This window comes from Sylvia atricapilla, chromosome 4, assembly GCF_009819655.1.
Source record: "Sylvia atricapilla isolate bSylAtr1 chromosome 4, bSylAtr1.pri, whole genome shotgun sequence".
Taxonomy (NCBI): Eukaryota; Metazoa; Chordata; class Aves; order Passeriformes; family Sylviidae; genus Sylvia; species Sylvia atricapilla.
The window spans coordinates 60751402-60763439 of record NC_089143.1 but is presented as its reverse complement, the minus strand read 5'-3'; the positions used below and the strand labels follow the sequence as shown (position 1 = coordinate 60763439).

The window sequence follows — 12038 nt, the reverse complement described above, 5'->3', positions numbered from 1 at the left end:
ATACTGCTGTAAAGTTTCAGACCTTGTGATGGTTCACCTGCTTTCCTAGGACATCAACAAATGTCAAATCTATCCTTATGCTACAGAGTGTGCAATCGAATGTTTCTTTTCTGAAGGCAGGGTGGAAAAAGCCATTTTTGCAATCTGAGGGGAAAAAAAAAATCCTTTTCTACAAGCACCTTGTTTTTTTCCCCTCAGCTTACCAAACTCCCCTAAAAGCTATCTTACTCGATTATGTCAGTCAGCTTACTCCCAAGAGGTAGCTCCTGACACATGTACACCTTTAAAGCAAGGTTTATAAAAACCTCATGAGGCCACTTTCAAAATTAACTTTCACAGTTTGGGGTAATTTACAACTGTTGCTTTAAAACCTTATAAACAGGTACAACACAGTAAAAAAATGTGAAGGGTGCCTGCAGCAGCAGTATGCTTCCTTCATATTTTGCATTCTGTGGAAACGAGGCTCTGTTGCCTGTTTGAGTCAGGTGTTAGCAGGGAGTGAACTGTGCTCTGAAGGCTGTTATCTGCTTTTTTGGTCCTCTGCAACAAACGCCTGGGAGAGCTCATCTCCTCCCTGCAGCTCCCCTGGACCTTGAAGAGAATCAGGGCTACTTCTGTACAAGAACAGAAAGATTTGACACTGCCCTCTCACTTCTTTTTGATAACAGTTCTGCTAATTTTTGTTTCCTCCACTGTAAATAGTTCCTTCTACTCCCTATCAACTGCCACCTACCTTCCCCCTTTCCATTTCTCATTCTTTAAAAATAAATACCTTGCTAAGCTCTTTAGCTTCAATTTCACTTACAACTTGTATTGCAATATAGCACCCTTTTAGACTCGTGTTTATAAGCACAGCTCCCAAACGCTGATAGGGCTCCTCTGGAACATTTTGGGCAACGATGCAGAAGGCACTGAAAAACCTTTACTTGTAGGACATCCAGAGTTTTTTTGTGTGTGACTAGATTCAGTGAGGATTTCTGTACAACTGGTTTCATTTTATAGATTTGGGAAGAAGAACTATACAGAACCATAACAATAATTTTAGTTTTAGTTAAGGTCTGTTTAATGTGAAGTGCCCACTTTACACTGGCAGACAAATCACCAGTGGGGCAACTAGAGAATGCATGAATGATAATGTACAGACAAGCTTTTTATTATTTATTCATAGAAAACAGTGGGTTTTGGTGTGCTGCTTTGAAAAATGTTCAAACTAGTAGAATATAATGAAAGCACGGTGAAAATTCTATTTCATTAACATTTAATCATAAATCACTCTTTAATATAAAACATAAAATAAAAGTCTGTCATAAGCGCTTAGGTGTAGGGAATGGAGAAAGTCTGCAAAAAGGGGAAAGGAAACATTGTGGTGGGTTTCACTGTTCCTGTTATCTGTCACTTCAGAAGGAAAAAATAAGCAAAGAAACAACAGTCTCCAGCTAGATCTCGCAGCTGGTCATGATGAAACTGCTTGGATATTTCTCAAAACCTTACATTTTGATGACTAAAAGTATTACTAATATCTGTGGACAAGGAAACAATGATTATAGGAAAATCACAACAGCTTTAGAGCAGCAATCTTACCCAGGATTCTGCTACCCAGATAAAAAACAATCAGAACTTCAAGCTGCCAGAGCAGATTCAAGAATCTTCTCCATGAAATATCTATTACCATGTTTATCGTGTAACAAGTATTCTCAGATTCCCCTTAGAGGTATACAAGAGTGATGCACAAATAACAAGCTCTTACCCACTACAGATCTTCAAGGCTTGTAGTAAATTAGATCTTTATAAAATAGTATAGATTGTGTCCCTTTTTGAGACCTCTTGTCAGAGGGGTCTTATTCGTTACTCTACAAATACAAATGCAATATTATACTATCAATTCTGATTTGAGTAACATCAGCCTGTCAATTAGCAGAATATGTCTGTAGACACTAAGGACACAGGCTACAACATTTTTTTTTTGCTTCAGACACCCTGCACATCTCTGACAAAGAACAGAGGGATTCTTCTTTTTGGAGACCATCTATCAATCTCTGAGACTCCATGCCTTTCTGATAACATACTATCTTCTTCCTCCTTTGACAGTTTTCTTTCCCTAAAGATTGGGCCACCATTTGAGCAGAGCCTGTACCTGCAGCCCTTTATACATTTCAGTGTCAGCAGCTAGAAGAGCATGTTTGACTCCTGTCAATAGTAGTCCTAAAAAGCTAAAAGTTCAAAAACGAGTAGACAATAAGCATCAATTACACTACTGTAACTTCTTTCTCCCAGCCATCATCAAAAATTCTGACTAGCCAGCCAAGCAACCAAAACTCTTGATCCGTTTTGCCATAAAGCAAACAAAAAAACCCAAACAAAACAAATCTAAAAGCACCTTCTTATCTGCTTTGCTTATATCCCAGGGGCTGCTCAAACAGCCAGCTCTGCAGCCTGCTCAGGAAATGAGCATTTAGGCAACACAGGTTTTCCCAGAGGCAAGATTTTTTTTTTTAAAGGAAAATAAAGCCCTTGGAGAATGGTTCCTTTAGGCAGCCTCCTCTGTTTTACACTGTTGTGGTTTGAGCATAAAGTCTCCACTGATCAGAGATGAGTCAGGAAGGCTGGAGAGAAGCAATCCTCCAAGCAGGCAGGTTTCAAGCTTGGGATTTTTTTTTCCCCAGTCAAGGTCTTTGCTACCAGGTAACCTTACCAGGCATTCTTCCACTGACTTTTCTGCTCAACAGTATGGCTGCAAGTGGTAAGGAATTGATGTGGGCTTGAAATAATAAATTCAAATTAACTGCTGAAGGTGTCATTCAGGAATGGTGGGCCATTATCTCCTGACACATCTGGAACCCCAGAGTGAGTGACCTGTCATTCACAAACATGTCCCTTGCCACATGAAGGACAAGGAGATCTATCACTGGATCTCTTGGTATCAGTCCTTTTCATACTTATGGTCTTCCTCGACTCCTGCCCATTACTTTTGGATATCCACCTTCAGAAATGGCTTCTACTCCTATCTGGGCAGGTTGGTTTACCTTTGTACAGCTCTACCTCATCAAGACAATCAATGTAAACAACTGGCATTTCTGATCTGCAGCTTTCATGAGCATTTCTTCTCTTCCACATCCTCTGAACACATATAGTCAAGTGCAGTAACTTCAGAAACAAAGTCTTTATGCTTAGAGAAATGTGAGCTACTTCTGTTGACCTTTCACTTCCACAAACTGCTTCAAACTCTTTTAAAGAAGAATCATCCTATTTCTTGTTCAAGTGTATTTATAGAAACCCAAACTATTAATTTGTCATTGAGTTACACAAGCTTTAAGATTCTCTATTTTTTAAGATTCTCTATTTTTTCTTTCAGTCTTTATCAGAGCTCCGAAACCCCATCTCAGGTAAGTCTCATCACAATTCTCATTTTGATGTTGTGGTCAGACAGAGCACTTCTTTCATATGCTTACAGCTCAATTCATGACACTCAGCCTTATCACTCCTTACAGCTAAAAGAACACGCAACTCCACCAATTAGCTCACATATCGATTTCTTATATCATCTTTCCAAAGTAACATTCCATTATATTTACAGATGAAAGTTCTCTGGAAATTCTGCCATCACTTTTTCCAGCAATCTGCCATCATCTTTGGGTTTATTACATAGCAGCACAGATGCTGATACCCCATGGCTACATGACACCTTATTGCTAAATCTGCTGCTGTGCATTTGTTTCCTAGAAATTCCCACCTAAGGCTTCCAACTAACAGCTTCCAGGGCTTGGACCTTTCAGAAGAGGATTTAAGTACTTTTGCTTGTCTGCTTTTGGTGGACACTTAATTTTGATGAGGTAAGAATGCAATACAGAGGTTGGTTAATCAGCAACCCTTTGTCCTAATTAATATGGAAGCTCTTTGACATTTAATTAAAAGCATGAGAGCAGCTCCACAGCCTTCAGGGACACAGAGCTAATGTCCATTTTCCAGATGATATGGTTGCAGAGAGGTTACACAGGTGCTGATGCTGATGACTACTGTCATGTTTATCACGCTTGCCCCTTTTCAGACTTCAATGTGTGTTTTTAATCAAAAGAAACTTCCAAAGCAATTTGTTAATTTTCTGTACATGCCAATTTTGAAATGTGCAATTACAGTTTGAATACAAGACTGATTGACTGTCCTGTGTAGCACAGGCAATGACAGATATTCTTACCCTTGTCCAGGGTGCTCCTTGATAGCCTCTGCTTTCATTTGCCTGCATTTCAACCATGCCTACCATTTCAAAGTCTGCTTTAGGCTAACAAAATTCAGAAGGTTCTAACTGAACCCAGAGTTCAACCAGATGCTAGAATGAGCTGCAAATCCCACTGATACTCCCTCTGTGCATTCTGAATGCCTGAGAACAACAAATACTTACAAGTAAGTAAAAATTAAGACTTAAGGTGCTTTAGTGTCCAAGAATGGTGACAACAGTTATGCCAACTTTTGTTCTTACTATTGTGGTTTCCCATCGTGACATGAGAGAAAAAAATAACTAATATTAACATTTGTGAACAAGCAGACACTACAGAGACAAGGATCACAGAAAACCTTATATATGCAATTAGCATTTTTTACATTCAGTAGAAGTTTTCTATCATATGCCATGAAAAATAAAGCTTTGTGTTAACATATGAACAGCGAGTATAAAATTAAATGTTGAATAACATTTCACAAATATCTTCCACCCAATGTAACATGATAGAGAAGTCATGTAAAAATAGTTTGCAGTTGTACAACTAAACCCCTTATTGCAAAGCATAGGCAAAATGACTTGAGCAGCCTTAATTTCATGATTTCTTAACTTGTGACTGCTTAGCCTTCATGTGTTTATTAACGCTGAGATTTTTTTTATTCCTGTAATTATTAGCAGATACTACACAGGGAGGAAGGACTTCCTTCACCCCCAGGCAAAGGGCACGTGACAAAAGGACTGTGTAGTATTCTCCAAGCTCATTTGTATGGGGCTGGAATTTCTCAGAGCCTGGGCTGCCATTTCTCCCACTTTATGTTTAGGAGCTCCCTCCTCGCTCCGCAGCAGCGCGTGTTTGTGGTGGTGAGGGACAGATGCTCAATCTCAACAAAGATCAATGTGGCTCCAGGGAGCACTGTAGCATCTTTTCCCTGATATTAGACTTCACTATCCTGAGGCTGTTCCTATGTGGCAGCTTATCAGGTTGCCAGTCTGTCTTTCAGATAGCTCTCTTTATCTTGTTTTTTTAAATAAGAATGTATATTTAAAAGACATACCTGTCCAATAATAAGAGGGACTACAACAGTCATAAACAGCTGCGAGAATATGGATGTGAAAGGCACAGAGGAGGATGATCCAAGCTACAAAATAAAGACACACCATTAACATTGCACTTTTTCTTAGTATCTGCAAATTTCATACGTAGATATCACACAATAATATGCATTTTATTTTACACATAAAAACTGGGAATTGTGTGCACTGGAAGTAGCTGCACACATGTTTAATAGTTAAGTCACAATAAAGCATTTGGTGTTCCACAAAACAGAACTAAACCAATCTCTGATTATTTTATAACCTAGGGTAATATTTCCATCAATATTCATTTAACTGAAAACCTGCTACACATATATGCCAAGTAAATTATATAAGCATTTAAAGGATGATAGTCTAAAGAGACAGGGAGTGAATTCTCCTAACTAAACAGTTAGCTTGACTTACTTTACTATTTATGCAAAGATCAAGCAACAGAAGTCAGTGTAGTTACTTCAATAAATAAATGAAAATCAAAGAATAGTGAAGACAACATTCACGTGTTTTATTTTGGTGCTGTTAAAGAAGAGATATACTGGAAGTATAGAGCTATTCTTTTGCTAAGAATACTAAACCAACAGGCTTAGTCCTCAAATAGGTGATCTAACTATAATTCAAATGCCAGAAGTATTTTTTTAACAGATACAGGTAGAAAACAGGAACACGCACTCTCAGTGGAATTTTTGGAACCTGCTTCAGAATGTTGAGGAAAATACAGAGTATTTTTTCCGTTCTGACTGGACCCGTTTTAGGCTAAGTAATTGTAAAGTTTCCTTTAATGTAATTTAACGCCTCTTTAACAGCACTGGAACATACATTAAGCAACGTACACTTCGAAGACTGAATAGCCTTGTCAGAGCTCCCACAGGCAACCACTTGCTTCACCATGAGGCAAAGGACACAACATCAAGGTTTTCACAGATCCACTCTATTTTATATTTTGCACTTCACTTTAAAGATTCTCAAAATGACAACAGAATACAGAACCTTTTCAGCACCATCTAAATGATGCTGATTTCATAAAACAGTCTTACACACACCATTCTTGTAAATTATACTCAGATTGGATTATACTTTTCACATTTACCTTCCCTTCCAAGCTACTTGCATGACAGACAAGGTGATCACGCAATCTAGTAACTTTCTATAAGCCTGCCTTGAAAAATCAATATATGGCCATACAAATGGGTTTGGCATAAAACAAGATTCTTCATTAATTTGAAGAACGGAAAAATCAGAAATTGTATACAGTGAAGTATTTTAGTTTAGGCAGAAATGTGCACCTGCACTATTTTCTTTGTACCTGTACATTTGTATCCACACTGCTCGTGAAATGGGCTAACACACCTGTGGGGGATGTCTGGGCAAACTGAGCTTTTGGTGCAGGCAAATGGCATCAGAGTTCATGAGTCTCCTTCTGAATACACTCTGGGTGGAGAGTCTCAGGAGGAATGTACAGGATCTGGCTGCTGTCTGTGTGCTACCTTAACTGGCAACATCAGCTAAGACTCAGTCTGACCGCTTAATAAATTACAGTATCTCGTCACCATCACCTCCAATAATGTGCACACATGGGAGGGGACCTGAGGATGACAGCACAGCCGAGAATTTTGGTCTGCAGGTAGGGATTAAGTGAGCCGAAATTTCCCACCGAGTTAACAGGGAGAAGTAAAAGCTCGCATAGGAAGATTCAGATCACCCGTGAGTACCCAAAGTCTGCCAGTGCAGCCACAGTCCCAAGGGACACAGGGCACTCTGAGTGTTTCCCTACAGAGAGCACAGACCTCCATTATCCCCCAGGCATGATCTCCTTGTTGTTTTAATCCTTGTAAGGAGCTTCTGAAATTTTAAAAGGTTCTTAGTTTTTCAAATTGTATTTGGACTTATTGTTACGTGCCAGGAGCTAAAAGCATTACTTACTGGGTATTCCAGGAAGCCTTTTCAAGTGAAAGTGAAGATTTTTAAACTTTAAAATCTGCCTGGGCCACAGAGGAGTCAATCTAAGCAAGCCAGGACACTTGCACAGCCTCACAGAACTATGACACTTTGGCAGTGACTCCTGTGCTTTTCTATAAAAATGCTGATTGGACTTTGCACGCTACTTCTAAGTTTTATTCTCAGTGGCTGCACAGTTTCTAAGTCAGGAATGAAAAACTATTCAAGAGCATAGTAACACACTGCTGAGAATTTTTAAGCACTTTGTGACTATGAGGATACATTCTGCTTTGGATGTGGTGGGACTTTTGGTATTTGTTCTGTTGTGTTTTTTACACAATTACAAACTGAATTAAAGGTACTGATATTATGTCTTCTAACAGACTTCTAAGTTTGTTTCCCTTCCGTATATTTTGACAATTGTTTCAGTGAGCTGGATTTTATCAAAATCTATCTCTTAGATTATGTCTATCAACTCTTGTACTACCTTAACCTTAAATCTATTTCCTGAGACAGACACAGAAGGTATAAGCTGGAGAGTAGGCACAAACTGCCCAATCACACAGAAAATAAGGACATTTTAACCCAGACTCAGCACACAGTGGCTAACCACTAGGAATCAAAAATACTGAAGAATCCCAAGCTAATGGAAGCATACTTTGACCAGGGCCTCCTCAACATCTCAACATCTCACATCCTCATCAGGCTCACAACTCTAAGTGTCCCCTGGACTCTCAGACATTGCCTGAGTTCCAGAGTTCCTTTGAATGTATATTTCGATATGCTTGCCACGCTTGTTTTGAGAAAGAGAAGTGAGGATTGAGGCACAGAGGAAACAAAAACCTTGATATAATGTTAATCAAACCTTCCTACACACCTACAAAATGCAAATATTCTGTCCAAATTATTAAATAGGATTTCACACAGGTTTTAGTTGGATCAAGCGAAGTTCTGTGCTCCATTAGCTGTCATGAAAGTTTTTTTAGAAACTACCTACCTAGATGATGTGCATTGCACACAGATTAGTATTACACTAACACGGCTGATTATCTTTGGCTGCCCTCCTTCTTATAATAATCTCCATGCCTAAAAATGAATCTTTCTTCAATGGCAAACAGACCTCCTGTAAGAACTGGCATAAAACCGTCATAAAATCAAACTGCTGATTCATAGCTGAAAAAAAGCCCACCCCTATCTGATTGGAATGATGTATGGCAGATAAAATGCTCGAGTTAATGAAAAAGAAATCACAAATTTCATGCCACCATGTTGTATGTTGTCTATGCTTATTTAGGAACATTTTTAAAATTTTTTGATACTGTGAAGAGATTGTTGCACACCATTCTGGATAGCAGCATTTCAGTTAAAGGTTTAGTAATAAGCCAGCCCTGCTTTAATGGACTCACTATTCAAGAACAGACCCTGAAAATTCTTGACTAGGGAAAGACACTTTTCACTGAAATAATCTGAGTGATTTCAGCAGTGTAACTCAGATATGCAGAAAGATAATTCCAGGCAAATCTTTCCAAACAATTCTGTCACCATGCAGTACTTCAAACCTGACCTGTAGCATTCTTGCTCATTTAGTCCTGGACCTTTCTTCTCAAGAGACTGCCTGTTTTAAAAAACCCAACAAATAATTTAGTGGGTTTCTTTATGAGTTTGTGGTAGAAGCACTGGCTTATCCTTAATTAAAAGGTTATATTTAACTGGATAGGGTAAAAAAAAAACAAAGAGCAAATCCCAACCTTCCTTACACAAAAACAAGACAATTCCATCTCCCAGCCTAGACTGTCTCCACAAGCCAGATGCTCCATTCTCATCTTTCTGGCTGACCAGACAGGTACCACCACAGTGGGTGTTCCCATGTCTGCACCGCCACAGACTCAGAAGAAACACATCCTCCCAGTCCCACCAAATTACAGCCCATGACACATGTGCTGCACACATTGTGTCCAGTTTTGAGCAGGCTGTCCTTTGGGGGTGACTTTAACTCTCCCAGTGCTCTCCTGCAATTAATGCTTCCTCAAGTTGTGTCTTTGTGCTCTTCACACACCATCAACCAGCTTCAGCCTCACCAGCTGTTGAGCACAGAGGAGGAAGTGAGGCAGGGGTGAAAAGAGGGCAGAACTGATGGGGAGGGGCACTACTAGCTGCTCTTTTACACAAGATATTAAATTTTAAGCTTTTCTTTTCCACATTCAGGTCGAAAGGTCTGGCTGCTCTGACACCCTCTTTAAATTTTGCATTCAACGCTGTGTTGTCACTGCTTCTGGTAGCTCTCATCCAGCCCAGATCCATGCACCTCAGAGGCCTGTCTGGAACACCCCATGCCCTAATCCCTTTACATCCTGTTGTGGATGGCAGACCCATTACAAAAAGGCCATGGAATACAATGCACTTTTGGAAAAGATGTGGATGGGATCCTGTTTAGTGATGAAGGGCAACGAACAAGAGTTACCAGATGAACAAAGCCCCCCCTTGCTTTGGACTCTTTCCAGAGCCCTTACCCTGACACAGTCGCTGCAGCATATTACAGTACAGTGGAAAAATATCCACATCTCCCTGAGTAAGGCAGAAATGGAAATGCTGTGATGGGAACTGCCATGGGCACTAATGATGCTGAGGCTCTGGGAAGCAGGGAGCAGTTGGAAGAGCGCTGATCTGCTCCTGTGAGCTCCACAGTGCCCAGCTCCAGATTTCAGATAGGAGGTCGAAAGAGGTCGTTCCTACACACACCTGAGCAGAGCTGACAGGTCACTGGGGTGTCCTTCCCACCCCCTGCTTTACAGGAATGCACATGGACAGCATCTGGACATCTCGGTAAGGCAGAGAAGCTGTGTAAGAGATGCCAGCTCCCAGCCACTGACCAAGAGTCATGGACTGGTACTGAAATAATCCACCAGGAATGGGTGGAAGGGAAGGGGAGGCATGTCACTGAGAATGGAGTTTCTAAATAGCATGCTTAAATTTAAAAATAATGGCAAACTGCAAATTGTCTCTTCCCTCAGAAAGTGGCAAAGGTACAACAGAGATTGCATCCAATGTATTTTAACAAAGAGATCTTTCAATATTATTCCTAAAAATTAAACTCAAGTCCCCAGTTCTGCTAAATAACTAGACATATTTTAGCATATTCTATACGCTTGTGTGGCTGTGGGAGTTGATTCGGCACAAATGAAAATGTATCTATTTGTCTACATACACCCTCCAGTTCTCTTGTCTAATAAAAAAAACCCAAAAAAACCCCAACAAAACAAAAAAACAAACCCACAAAAAACAAAAACAAATCACCCTAAGTTTCACATTTAGATGTATGGAAAAACAAAAGCTGACAATCTTGACTTTGTTTTTTGTTTCCTGGCTTGGGCAATGAGACTGTATATTTTGGGTTCCCCTTGTTAAAGTCATCACAGATGCCTAATCCCCTTTGGGTTCCCCTATGACACATTAAATACCAACCAATCCAAACACATCCGTGGATTTTAAAGCCTTTTATAGCGCTTTAAAAATAACCACAGGTATTCTTCATCTGAAATACACCAGAGCTACTCTTCCACTTAACTGTGGCCTAATAATGTGGAGGGTGAATGTACAGAAACAAGATCAAGTTTACAACCCAGAAACACCTAAATGGGAATTAGATTAATACCCTTGGAGAGCTGGGATTTAAGGACTAGCATCCAAAATTTCTGCTGCAAACAAGGTGCTGACAAGCTGGAAGGACATAAATACATGAATACAGGGTAGTTAAGAACCATGAATATTATTTATCCATGAAAAAGGAAAGTGTGATATACCAGAAGAAATAAATCAGTCAAGACAGGGGATAGTGGAGACATTGCATGAGGCCTGGATAAGCCCTTGGTGAAGCAAATTGCACAACTGTGCAGGATTTGTATTACCTGGGCTGAAGGAGGAATTAAGCTGGAGCAGGTGCACAAAACACTTCAGATTAAGGGATTTGTTTTACGAATTTAATGATTAGAAATGCATGGCTTATTCAGCCTAGCTGACTGAAGGCTGGCAAAGAGAAAGAGCCAGGGAGATAAATTTCAGAGAAATGCTATTCAGATGTGTAACACTGCCAACAAAGACAAATGGATTACACATCTTTAACCAGTACTTACAGGAAATTAGTTTTCTATTTATCAGAAACACAAGTTTCTAGTACTGCAAGGGTGGAGGGAGAGCAAAAATGCTTATTTTTAGGCTGGATCATGCTCAGTTCTGAAGTGAATTGCACAGCATGGAAAAGAAGTGGGTTGGGTGAGTCGGGATGGGATTCTCCTGGTAGCCTGATTCTATGATCCTACTGAAGATGTGGGGTTAACTTCTGCCCGAGTTGAAGCAGGTTGTGCACTGAAAGGCTCCCCTAGTTTCATACAGATGAAAATCTCAAGAGCAATAACATGTAGAATAAGAAACGCTAGAAAAATCTACAGTATTTTGCGTGTGAGTGAGGAACAAGGAAGGTCCCTATTACTCTGTTATTTGTTCCAATTTAAATAACAAAGCCATAAAAGTGAATGTGAAAAAAGCAATAAAATGATTAAGTAACTATTTCACAGCAGTCATTGAAAAGTTCTAGTCAATTATAAAGAGTTTGGATCAGACCAGAGAATTTTCTTTTCCCACTGATTAAAGAAGAAAGGAAACAGTGAGGTAAATAGCAGGTAGAAATAATGATGCACTTTAAATCTTCCACATGAATGAGTTGATCTGTTAATAGCTAATGCACTGTGCTGCTCCCCCCCCTTCCCCCACAACTGTAATCAGCCTTTTGTCACATACCAGT

At 39.7% G+C, this 12038-nt stretch overlaps 1 protein-coding gene across 1 annotated transcript in view; it reads right to left on the bottom strand.

The window, feature by feature from the left end:
• SLC10A7 (solute carrier family 10 member 7) overlaps positions 1-12038 on the bottom strand; it is a 137750-nt gene that overhangs the window by 28584 nt on the left and 97128 nt on the right. The window contains 1 exon segment of the mRNA XM_066318461.1: positions 5269-5352. Coding sequence (XP_066174558.1) covers positions 5269-5352 — 84 coding nt within the window.